Raw genomic sequence first — 12,638 nt, forward strand, 5'->3', positions numbered from 1 at the left:
GTGCACTAATACTAAACTGTATGAGAGGGCATAAGTGTGTGTGTGTGCACTAATACTAGACTGTATGAGAGGGCATAAGTGTGTGTGTGTGCACTAATACTAGACTGTATGAGAGGGCATAAGTGTGTGTGTGTGTGTGCACTAATACTAGATTGTATGAGAGGGCATAAGTGTGTGTGTGTGCACTAATACTAAACTGTATGAGAGGGCATAAGTGTGTGTGTGTGCACTAATACTAGACTGTATGAGAGGGCATAAGTGTGTGTGTGTGTGTGCACTAATACTAAACTGTATGAGAGGGCATAAGTGTGTGTGTGTGCACTAATACTAAACTGTATGAGAGGGCATAAGTGTGTGTGTGTGCACTAATACTAAACTGTATGAGAGGGCATAAGTGTGTGTGTGTGCACTAATACTAAACTGTATGAGAGGGCATAAGTGTGTGTGTGTGCACTAATACTAGACTGTATGAGAGGGCATAAGTGTGTGTGTGTGCACTAATACTAGACTGTATGAGAGGGCATAAGTGTGTGTGTGTGAACTAATACTAGACTAAATGAGAGGATATACATATGTTTGTGTGTGCGCGCATATGTGTGTGTGTGTGTGTGTGTGTGTGTGTGTGGGTGTGAACTAATACTAGACTGAATGAGAGGCTATACATATGTGTGTGTGCGCGCGCGTGTGTGTATGTGACTGATATCGTAGCAGACTGAATGAGAGGCTTGTACTTGTGTGTGAGAGTTCAACCTGTCACGGAAGAGGCGGGGCAAATTGGCTAGCGCATGCGTGGAACCCAAACTGAGCAATATAATGTAAAACGGGGTGGGCAATAGGGGGCAGCACACAAGCCAGTTACCTGCTGAGCCAACAATAATGAGCTTCCATACAAAATTTATAACTAAACCCATCATATTTATTCTATATTGTGTCTGTTGAATTTCTATTCTGTTCTATATCTGGCCTGCTTTCTGAGTGACTATACTGCAAACTAATTAAAGATGAACTAGAATCTGAACATACACTATATTGCCAAAAGTATTTGCTCACCTGCCTTGACTCACATATGAGCTTAAGTGACATCCCGTTCCTAATCCATAGGGTTCAATATGACGTCGGTCCACCCTTTGCAGCTAGAACAGCTTCAACTCTTCTGGGAAGGCTGTCCACAAGGTTTAGGAGTGTGTTTATGGGAATTTTTGACCATTCTTCCAGAAGCGCATTTGTGAGGTCGCACACTGATGTTGGACGAGAAGGCCTGGCTCTCAGTCTCCGCTCTAATTCATCCCAAAGGTGTTCTATCGGGTTGAGGTCAGGACTCTGTGCAGGCCAGTCAAGTTCATCCACACCAGACTCTGTCATCCATGTCTTTATGGACCTTGCTTTGTGCACTGGTGCACAGTCATGTTGGAAGAGGAAGGGGCCAGCTCCAAACTGTTCCCACAAAGTTGGGAGCATGGAATTGTCCAAAATGTCTTGGTATGCTGAAGCATTCAGAGTTCCTTTCACTGGAACTAAGGGGCCAAGCCCAGCTCCTGAAAAACAACCCCACACCATAATCCCCCCTCCACCAAACTTTACACTTGGCACAATGCAGTCAGACAAGTACCGTTCTCCTGGCAACCGCCAAACCCAGACCCGTCCATCAGATTGCCAGATGGAGAAGCGCGATTCGTCACTCCAGAGAACGCGTCTCCACTGCTCTAGAGTCCAGTGGCGGCGTGCTTTACACCACCGCATCCAACGCTTTGCATTGCACTTGGTGATGTATGGCTTGGATGCAGCTGCTCGACCATGGAAACCCATTCCATGAAGCTCTCTCTGCGCACTGTTCTATAGCTAATCTGAAGGCCACATGAAGTTTGGAGGTCTGTAGTGATTGACTCTGCAGAAAGTTGGCGACCTCTTCGCACTATGCGCGTCAGCATCCGCTGACCCCGCTCCGTCAGTTTACGTGGCCTACCACTTCGTGGCTGAGTTGCTGTCGTTCCCAAACACTTCCATTTTCTTATAATACAGCTGACAGTTGACTGTGGAATATTTAGGAGCGAGGAAATTTCACGACTGGATTTGTTGCACAGGTGGCATCCTATCACAGTTCCACGCTGGAATTCACTGAGCTCCTGAGAGCGACCCATTCTTTCACAAATGTTTGTAAAAACAGTCTGCATGCCTAGGTGCTTGAATTTATACACCTGTGGCCATGGAAGTGATTGGAACACCTGATTCCAATAATTTGGATGGGTGAGCAAATACTTTTGGCAATATAGTGTATGACTGATCTTAATGGCTTAACTTCTTCCACCTATTGAACAGCTAATAATATTGCAATCATTTCTCCCGTATAAACTGAAAGTCCATCACTTATCCTTTTCCTAATTTTAACATTAAATTCTGGTACGATAAAGGCTACTCCTATTTGATTTGTTATATTTTTAGAGGCATCTGTATAAATTTACATACTAATAATAATGATTAATATAATCCTGTACTATATATGAGTTTAATATGAATTCCTTATCCTTTCTTCTTTCCAACAAAGTAAAATCTACCCTAGCATCTGTAATTATCCATGGTTGTATAACTGATAATGGAACTGTTTGGCTTATACTAATCTGATCTATTTTGAATTCTGTTATTTTTTCTTGCACAGTCCGACCAAAACTTATAATATCTTTTACTTCTTTTTCCCAACAGGGTTTTATTACTTGCAGAGTTGGGTGATCATTTCTATGACCTTTTAAATTAGCCCAATAGTTTAATGTTAATTGCTCTCTTCTAAATGCAAGTGGCATTTCTCCCATTTCTACTAACAATGCTGCTGTTGGAGTAGTTTTAATTGCTCCTGTACATAATCGCAATGCTTGATATTGAATCCAATCCAGTTTTCAAGATTTGTCTCTGCTGCTGAATTATACACAATACTATAGTCTATCACCGATCGAATTAATCCTGTATATATATTCTTTAGAGCTACTCTATCTGCTCCCCACTCCCTACCAATTAAGCATCTCATAATATTTATTACTTTCTTGCATTTGTCTAAAATTTTTTGAATGTGTATATTCCATGTTATTCTTTCGTCAAACCAAAACCCTAAAAATTTTAATTGCTTCACTCTTTCTATTTCTTGATTATATAATTTTAATTTACGATCATTAATTTTCCTCCTTGAAAAGAACATTGTTTTAGTCTTATCCACTGAGAATTTAAATCCCCATTTTAATGACCATTCTTCAACTTTAACAATTGCTTGTTGCATCTTTTTAGTAATAAATTCCAAATTCCTACCTCTCTTCCACATTGCTCCATCATCAGTAAAAAGAGAAAAACCCATTCCATTATCTATATTTTGAAATACATCATCTATCATTACCGAAAATAATAAAGGACTTATTATACTTCCCTGTGGAGTACCATTTTCAGCAATATATTTCTCAGAATGATATTTACCTATTTGAACTTATATTTGTCTTTCAGTTTGAAAATCTTTGATCCACCAATACATCCTACCAGTAATTTCCATCTTTAACATTTTTATTAATAAACCTTCTTTCCACAACATATCATTTGCCTTTTCAATATCAAAAAACACTGCTACAATACTTTCTTTACTAATTTGAGCTTTTCTGATTTCAAATTCCAAACTCAAAACTGCATCCATAGTATTCCTACCCCTCCTAAAACCACTTTGATATTTTGATAAATATCCATTAGATTCTATATAATAAATCATTCTTTCAAAATTCATTTTCTCCATTATTTTACAAATATTTGAGGTTAATCTAATTGGTCTATAATTTTCAGGTTTTGTATCAGCCATGCTACGTCTTCTTCTCGGAAGCTCATTATTGTTGGCTCAGCAGGTAACTGGCTTGTGTGCTGCCCCCTATTGCCCACCCCGTTTTACATTATATTGCTCAGTTTGGGTTCCACGCATGCGCTAGCCAATTTGCCCCGCCTCTTCCGTGACAGGTTGAACTCTCACACACAAGTACAAGCCTCTCATTCAGTCTGCTACGATATCAGTCACATACACACACGCGCGCGCGCGCGCACACACACATATGTATAGCCTCTCATTCAGTCTAGTATTAGTTCACACCCACACACACACACACCCACACACACACACACATATGCGCACACACACAAACATATGTATATCCTCTCATTTAGTCTAGTATTAGTTCACACACACACTTATGCCCTCTCATACAGTCTAGTATTAGTGCACACACACACACTTATGCCCTCTCATACAGTCTAGTATTAGTGCACACACACACACTTATGCCCTCTCATACAGTCTAGTATTAGTGCACACACACACACTTATGCCCTCTCATACAGTCTAGTATTAGTGCACACACACACACTTATGCCCTCTCATACAGTCTAGTATTAGTGCACACACACACACTTATGCCCTCTCATACAGTCTAGTATTAGTGCACACACACACATAAGACATGTATTCAATTTTAGTTTTGTGATTGTGTGTGAGTGTTTCTACTGTGATGTGTGCATGTCATAGTAGTGTGTTTGAGAGGAAAACATAGTTTTTTTTTAGAGTGTGTGTGTGTCTACTGAGGTGTGTGCATGGTTTTATTGGTGTACGTGAGAGGAAAAATAGTTTCTGTCCTAAACGGCCCCTCATAATTCGAACAATAAAGCACACTTACTACCTGACCTGGCTTCCTTCCGTTGCTCTCCATTGTTTACTTTTCTGATTTCTGTCGCACTGGTGACATGATCAACGCTTATTCAGCGTAATGTTTATAATGTAATCATCTAGTAATTAAGTGGATGATCAAAATGATAGTAAATAGATTATTAGATTAACAAAATGATAATTAGCTTTTTTTTTTACTTTTGTTGTGCAAAACAAACAAAATGTAAACATGCTGCTTGTTTATATATTCATACCAAACGTATCTATGCTGTAAGTGTGTAACAAAAGTCCAATTTCTTGATTGTGCCACAATTAAGACTAAACAAAACTGATTCAAAAATAAGACTTGTGTTTTTTACTTTAGAGAAATATGGATACACAAACAAAGAAGATATAACAACTAAAGTTGGTAAAACTTGAGTTCTGCAAAGCAGAGGGACCAGGGAGGGGACCTGTGGTACTAGCCTGTTTACTCTGCCCGCCCAACAAATATTCAGTGTTTTACCAACAGAACAAATTCCCATTCAGCCCCCTCCAGATGTATAAATGTGTGCTGTGTCCTGGAATTAATGGACTTAAAAAGCCTGGTGACCAGAAAAGTGCTTAGGCTATGAATTTTCTGAACAGGAGTGCAGTGTCAAAGGGTTCCCGTCTGGTCACACATCCAGAGGGAAAGAGGTTCAACAGTTCATTGATGGGAATGCTTTTTATGTCCTTCAGCCTGCCAATGCGAAGGGGTAATCGAGTCCAGCATACTGGCTGTCGGGGCCACAGGATCGGTGTTTTGATAACAAGTGTCCGTTGCTCTTTGGACCTGGGGCTTGATGCCTTTTGTGTTGCTTCTACTGTCTGTTAGATTCTGCATGACTGCCTGCAGGGTCAAAAAGCTCTACGGGGAAAAAACACGGGCAGGGCCCCTCTGTAGATTTTCTGAAACGATATTAAAAAAACATGTCCAAATCACTTTTAATACAAAATGAAAGACATTATAACACACCCTGTATTGTTTTTCAGTTACTTTTTAGACTGATTGGATCGGTTCCATGGCTGAGTCGAGGGGCTCCTTTTTTAGTCAGGGACAGAGTGGGCAGTTACAATATCGTCCACCTGTGCATTTTGGCTTCCATGAACTATGGAGAATGTTGTCCTATTGACTGAACAGCCAGCATGTATTTTGCAATGGCAATGCTTTTCTAAACCAAGGACAAATGATGCCACAGCTGATCCCGCTTAGATCCTGTTCTTGACACACAAGTCTACAAATATGTAGTAAATGTCTGATGATGTCAGACTTCACTGCTTTTTTATATTATGATAAGATGTAAGCTGATACAAAGCAATAAGAGATCACCGTAGATTCTTGAGTGAGATCTTAGCACCTTCTCTTAAAAGGTGCATTAGAGTTAGTTCTCAGTTAAATTTCCCATCCATTATGTATTTGTGAGAAAATCCTGTTTTCTGGCAGTCGGTTAGACTTTTCCTGTCTTTAAACTGAAGGGATATTAGTTGGAGAGCTCACTCTAACTGGTTTTGAACAAGCTTTGCTCATATATTTTTTAGAACCCATCGATCTCCACATCAAATCCTCAGCTTCATTTATGGAAGAACGAAAATCCCAAAGCATGTCTGGAATTTAAACTGTGCTACAAATTGTTCAAGGATTACCATTAACAAACGTAACAACCGCTCAGGAAATCACATGTGAACGTTCCATTGAAGCGATTTCCTATTGCTTTTGTGAGCATTAAAAAGCCACCGCCTCCTCTCTTGATTTAGCTGGACCAAAGCACGTATTGCATTTTCTCTGGTTGGTTTTGATGCACAGTAAGTGGGATAAGGGGAACAGAGAATGACAGAGGAGATAAGGGTGAAAAATGCACAGGGAGAGTAATAAAAGATGCCTTCCTTTAACTCCCACCTGCTTTATATTAGGAGCACAGCCGTGGTTCTCAGGAGGCATGGGGTCATTTGGCACGGATGCTTTTGAGTCTCTACCTAAAGGTATGGTGTACAGATGCAGGCATGACCTCTGATCTCATTTATGACTACCAAGGACCCCCACATAAGTTAAAGAAAAGCTGCCTTAGGACTACAGGCTTTCTTCTATCTGGGCATTTTTGTACATTCATGTGAATTTCAATAAATTTAAATATCTTTACAAAGTTTTAAAAGATTATTTAAATAATGCAATTCAAATTCATAGAGTCACTGCATAATATTATATATTTCAGGAATTTCTAAATTCCATTAAGGCTTAAATCTCTTAAAAACACAAAATTCACTTATTTCAAAATTGCATCCCATCAGCCTGATTTAAAAGAAGAACTTCTTATATAGCTAAATATAAACACCTGGCTTGATAATTAGCCAGCAAATAGCCAATGGCATCTAAAATAAGAAGGGTAAACTAAAACAGGCAATTTCCAAAGAAAGCTGACTGTTCACAGAATTGTATTCAGAAACAACAATTCAATGTTATTGTAAGTGGAAAGAAATAGTTCAATACAATTTTTATAGAAGAAACACAGATAACCCCAGCTTTAAAATGACCTTGAAGCAACCCCACACAAAGTATGCAGGAGATTGCATTTGTTGTACTGAGAAATTCTTTTGCTAGTGTCTTTGCTTTGAATCTGATAACTTCTCCACACCCCACAGGTTTAGGGCTGGCACCCCCAGGTGGATCAAAGACAAAAAAATGTCCTCTGCCCTGTCTGTGTCATGACCTGCGAATTGATGGGGAGCTGTAAAGAACACATGTAGCTTTTGGATTGAAAAGGATGATTTGAAAGAGGCTCAAGTTGCTTGTGACCCAGTGTTGGGTTTCTCCAGCTTTATTTAGAAGAATCACCTGCAGAATTTAGCACTCCCCCATACTGTTGCATGTACCAGTGAAACAGCATTTCTACCTGGGCCTAGGCTGCATAGCGATCTAAGTGTTTTTGCTTCCATTAAATATAAAAATTTTATGACAATATGAGTTGTCTTAATTTGCTATAGGTCAATAATCATGAAGTTTAACAAACCCCAAAGGCTTAAAATATATAATTTTTTTGTGTAATGATGACTCCTCACACCCCCACCATGGACTGTCACTGCACTCTGGGAAGAGGCTTCGCAGCATTCAATGCCGGTCCACCAGATTCCAAAACAGCTTCTTCCCCACCTCCATCAGACTGTTGAACTGTTGAGAAAACTCTAAATCATATCTTAGACTCTGCATCACACTGACAACATCAAACCAAAACAATGCATTATTGCATCATATATATTAAATGCTCTGAACTTCCATATCATTGTGGTTTTTTTGCACCATTTTTTTTCTCCCCCACTGTTTACATTTTATCACTGATGCACTTTAAAAAATGCAAATGTCATGAAAGCTGTACGAAACAAAATTTCGTTTTGTGCAAGCTTTGTGTACACAAAATAACAATAAAAGTGTAATAAATCTACATTTTGCACTTTTTATTTATTGAAATGCACTTGTACACTGATAAAAAAAAAAGCTTATGGTAAATGAACATATTGAAACCTGTTTACCGAAACAGAAGATCAGACCTTTGTTTTCCAAAGATTTTCACGTAAGATGATCATGTTTTGCAGCTAAGGGAATGCACTTATAAGAATCTCTAAATGCTTCAAATGTATTGGAGTGTTACAGACATAACCATTGATTTAGTTTCCCCGCCAACAGTAAACTCAGTTTTTTTTTTTTTTTAGTCATAACCTTGAAACATGAAGGACAATGCACTCAGTCCAAAACCCCAGCATGTTTTCATATTTGCCATTTCTACAAAAATTTCTTCTTGTGCTTCTTCTCTTTAGTTTCTCCAAAATGCGTCTTCAGTGGGAAGGAGTTCTCAGAGGGAGAGGTGTACCGCATGGACCCCTGCTGGCTGTGTCAGTGCCGTGGTGGAATCTCCTTCTGCACCAAGGCTGAGTGTGCTGAGCTGGACTGTGAAAGGTTTTACATTCCAGAGGGAGAGTGCTGCCCCGTCTGCATAGGTATACATACAAACCCTTCCTTTCCTAAAATGTGTCAACCCAGTTTATGATTTTACAGAACCCTTTCATTGTTCTACTGGACAAGTCAAAGGCCAACTTTGGTATTTTTTGCACAATAAAGATTTTCTACATTTCTGTCCAAATGCAAGCAGAGCCCTGAGATCTATAAAAAAAATTGTTTAATGTGGAGCAATATAGAATGGAATTGAATAGAACTGTAAAAAAAAAAATGAATAGAACTAGAAAGATGAAAACAATTTTGTTATTGTGCATATCACATTAATTCTGTTGGTTTTATAAATATATATAGATATTTTTATTAGTGCATATTATGGCACCTAACTCTGACTATGTTGTGACCTCAACAGTGTGAACTGTTGTTTCCTAGTTGTTACCATGTGTGGCATATAAGAGGAGCCAGTCAGAGATTCAATGACTCCCAGTAAGCAAGATCCTGTGCTGGTTTAATTTGGGAGGCATGTGCTCACAGCTAGGTAGGCAGCTTTGCTATGTCAATTTGGCTTTTGGAAAGAAAACTTCTTGCGGTGGATCTGGCAACCACATCATAGTCAGTCAGGAGCCTGTGGATGGAGATAGCAGCCAACCTTTGCCTCTGCCAGCATACCTGCTGCTAGTCAAATGCATGAGAAAGGATAGAGGACAAAGAGTTACTGTTGGAGGAAAACCTTAAAATATGGAGCCCTTTGACTGTTTTTAGTGATGCTCTAAGAGAAAAAAGATAGCATGCATCTTCCACTTAGTCAAGGTTTGTAAATAAGTAAATGATAAGAAAACAAATTGACTTATTTATCCAAGATCTTTCAGAAGTTCTTCTATGACTTTAGGCAGTGTTGTGCCTGCACGCGTTCATTGAACGAAAGTTCATGAACTCGTTCATATTTTGGGCGAACGTGAACTGAACGTACTGCATTATTGCCTGGTGAACGTTATTGTGAACTCGTTCATTCTGGCGTCTGTGAACGGCACGCTCTCTCAGTTCAAGTCCGTTTAACAGGTTGCCAGATTTCTATAAAGCCCTCCAGGCGAAACCCCGGCTAAATCACACCGTAAACAGGCCTTAATATGTAGCGGGAAAAACACCCAATCTGGCAACACCAGCTACCAGCGTCGTAGCCTACAGCCGCGTGCGTCATCAAAACAAAATGCAGCGTGGAAGCAACAGCAGCATGTAGGCGACTTAAAACAGGTTTATGACCAGGATGATGGCAACAAGTTTGCCCGCCGGCTTTCAGTAAAAAAATCCGCACTTCAGTAACCTTAAATTCCTACCTCAGCCTGGTCCCTCAGTTTGTGTTAGTAAAATGTTCTTGATCGGTCTTCAACGGGGGATCCGCGACCCCTAGGGGGTCTACGGAGGTACTGCATGAGCGTCTGCATGGTTAGTTGATATTTTTTATATTCCCCCCCTGCATTTCTTTCCCCCACTAATTGAAATGTCTTTAAATACTCATTAACATGAAATCAACACACTGTAGTAAACAGATAAATGGAGGCAGAAGATGTCTTTCAGTCATCAATGCTCACATTCAGCGACACACAGGAGCTCTTTCAAGCTGGGCACCGTTTCCTTCACAACACCTGTCCCATCAACCAGGAATCAGAATCAGAAAAACTTTTATAATCCCAGGGAGAAATTAATTTCTTTACATTACTCCATCTGTAATAGAGTACAGTATAGGACACAATTTCATACAATATATATAAATAGGGGGTCCCCGCTCCATCTCGCCATCAGTTTGGGGGTCCTTGGTCTGGAAAACATAGAAGACCCCTGTTCTTGAGGGTTTTACTATCCATGTAACTTGTTTGTTAAACCTGCCTGGTATAATTTTCCAGGATTCCTTTTTAGTATGTATTGAAATGGAATTTCAAATGGAAAAAATTATATAAAAAAAAAAAAAAAACATTTGCACCTTAAAGACTACTTTCCTATTTTTCTTTTAATAATTCCTCATAAAAAAGACCATTCAAGCAGCACATTTTTCCTGATGTTTTTGAGAATATACTGTAGGGTTGAAAGCTGCAGCTGCTACTAGTGTGAAGTGATGGACAGCAACAAAGCATTAAAGCAACAATGGGGAAATGCTGTCCCCTCAATGCTAATGTAAACCCTGGTTGGATAAGGATTCAAAACTGGATATGAAGATGAAATCTGACGCACAGTTTCAGAGTTACAACTGATAAAATAATTGCTGTCTGTGGTTCTACAGTAGGCTATGGTGTAATTGAGCAATATATGAAAAAAAAAAAAAAAAAAAGAACTATGAACTAGTTCGTTTTTTGGAATTGTGAACTATGAACTGAACTAGTTCATTTTAAAATGTGTGAACTGAACTTTGAACTAGTTCACGTAGAAAGAGAACTTTCCCAACACTGACTTTAGGGTCATAGCATTTAGGGTAAAACTATCTCATTAACATTTCTGCTGACCACATTTTTTAAAGGGTTGACATTTTAAACTCCTATTGGAAGACAGAATGGTTAGTCAGCTGCTAGTGTTGCAGCATTGCAGGGAAAATACTGGGGGGTTTCCACTCCTGGCATGGGGTCCCTCTGCATGGAGTTTGCATGTTCATGCTTGATTTCTCTCCCACTGTCTCAAATTAGATGTTAGGATAATTGTTTTCTTCTAAATTACCATCAGGGGTAACTGTATGGTTGTTTTTCTGTGTCTCTATTTGACCTGTGATAGAGTTGCAAAGCTAAGACCACAGCAGTACAGAAAACATTCATGTTTCAATTTATATTCGGCTGTCAAATTCAGCTCTGTTTTGTTCTTACCCTTGGTCAAATCAGTGGTGAAATCTTAATAACCTTTACGAGCACTATTGTTGTGCTTTTAATCTATCTCCGCTGCAGATAATAATGTGCAATTAACTCTAAAAAGGTTTGCATCTCAGACTACAACATATAATTTAACAAAATCTTATCTTAACATTTGCACCAGAATCCACAATGCATGTGTGATTTTCCTTCTCAGATGTTGAGTTGCAGTCAATGGACAGCACTAAGGCCAGTTGCTGGATGAATAACAAGTTGCGAATGCACGAGGAGCAGTGGAAAGAGGACGACTGTACATTCTGCCAGTGTGTGGATGGAGTACCACATTGCACAGCCATGGCCTGCAAACAGAGCTGCCAAAACCCTGTGAAGATTCCCGGAGAGTGCTGTCCCTTTTGTGAAGGTATCCAAGACCCTTTAAAGTAAAAACATCTTCATTTTTATTAAGTCTAATGTGAGCCGAAATCTGTAGGAGCTACCCATTAACCTGCATACCATACCATTAAGGCTCTCGTGGCCCTGCAGCTTTACTACAAAGAATATATCTGCATGAGCTCATTAAACGGGAGGCCACAAAGCATTCTTCAAGCTGTAGGGTTCTTTGTATTTCTTTATTACCCTTGCCCGCCAAAATGAGACCCACCTGTGTGGATGAGGTTACGGCATGCTTTCAAAGCAGGAGGCTACGTAATTGTAGTTGATCTTTCCTTTCTTCATAAAATTAGGTACTGCTCAATTATCTGCTCCTCCTACAGAAAGTGCTGAAAGCGGTTCAGTTCTATTCTTTTTAATAATGCAGTAAAATAAACATATACAGTAAAGTTGGCCTAAAAGCAATTAAGTCTGGAGCCATGTGTGAATCTGCTTAAAGCCAAGGTGTGTAATTGTTTATTTGATCTGTCAGCGTGGAGCTTCTGCACGTGCCATATACCTTAAAATTTTTAATGGGAGGCCATTAAGAAAATGGAGATCTACCATACTCTCTTAGAGTGCAACCCATATAATTGCCCTCCAGTTGTCCTCAATTGCTGTTTAGAGCATTGTAAATCTGTAAATAGGCAGGTATTGCAGATGAACACACAGAAGATTTTGCATCATAGTAGCTTTAAACAAATGCTGATCTATGTTTGATGAAGACATATTTTCATGCTAT

The 12,638-nt window shown here is 39.4% G+C and overlaps 1 protein-coding gene across 2 annotated transcripts in view; it reads left to right on the forward strand.

Moving 5' to 3' along the window:
- The window catches only part of crim1 (cysteine rich transmembrane BMP regulator 1 (chordin-like)), a 53,794-nt gene that overhangs the window by 25,262 nt on the left and 15,894 nt on the right, over positions 1-12,638 (forward strand). For both annotated transcript variants that reach the window (XM_038291432.1, XM_038291433.1), the window contains exons 5-6: positions 8,504-8,683; positions 11,685-11,888. In XM_038291432.1, coding sequence (XP_038147360.1) covers positions 8,504-8,683; positions 11,685-11,888 — 384 coding nt within the window. The remainder of the gene's footprint in view (positions 1-8,503; positions 8,684-11,684; positions 11,889-12,638) is intronic.

Source organism: Cyprinodon tularosa, unplaced genomic scaffold (assembly GCF_016077235.1).
Source record: "Cyprinodon tularosa strain WSP-4 unplaced genomic scaffold, ASM1607723v1 ctg3, whole genome shotgun sequence".
Lineage (NCBI taxonomy): Eukaryota > Metazoa > Chordata > Actinopteri > Cyprinodontiformes > Cyprinodontidae > Cyprinodon > Cyprinodon tularosa.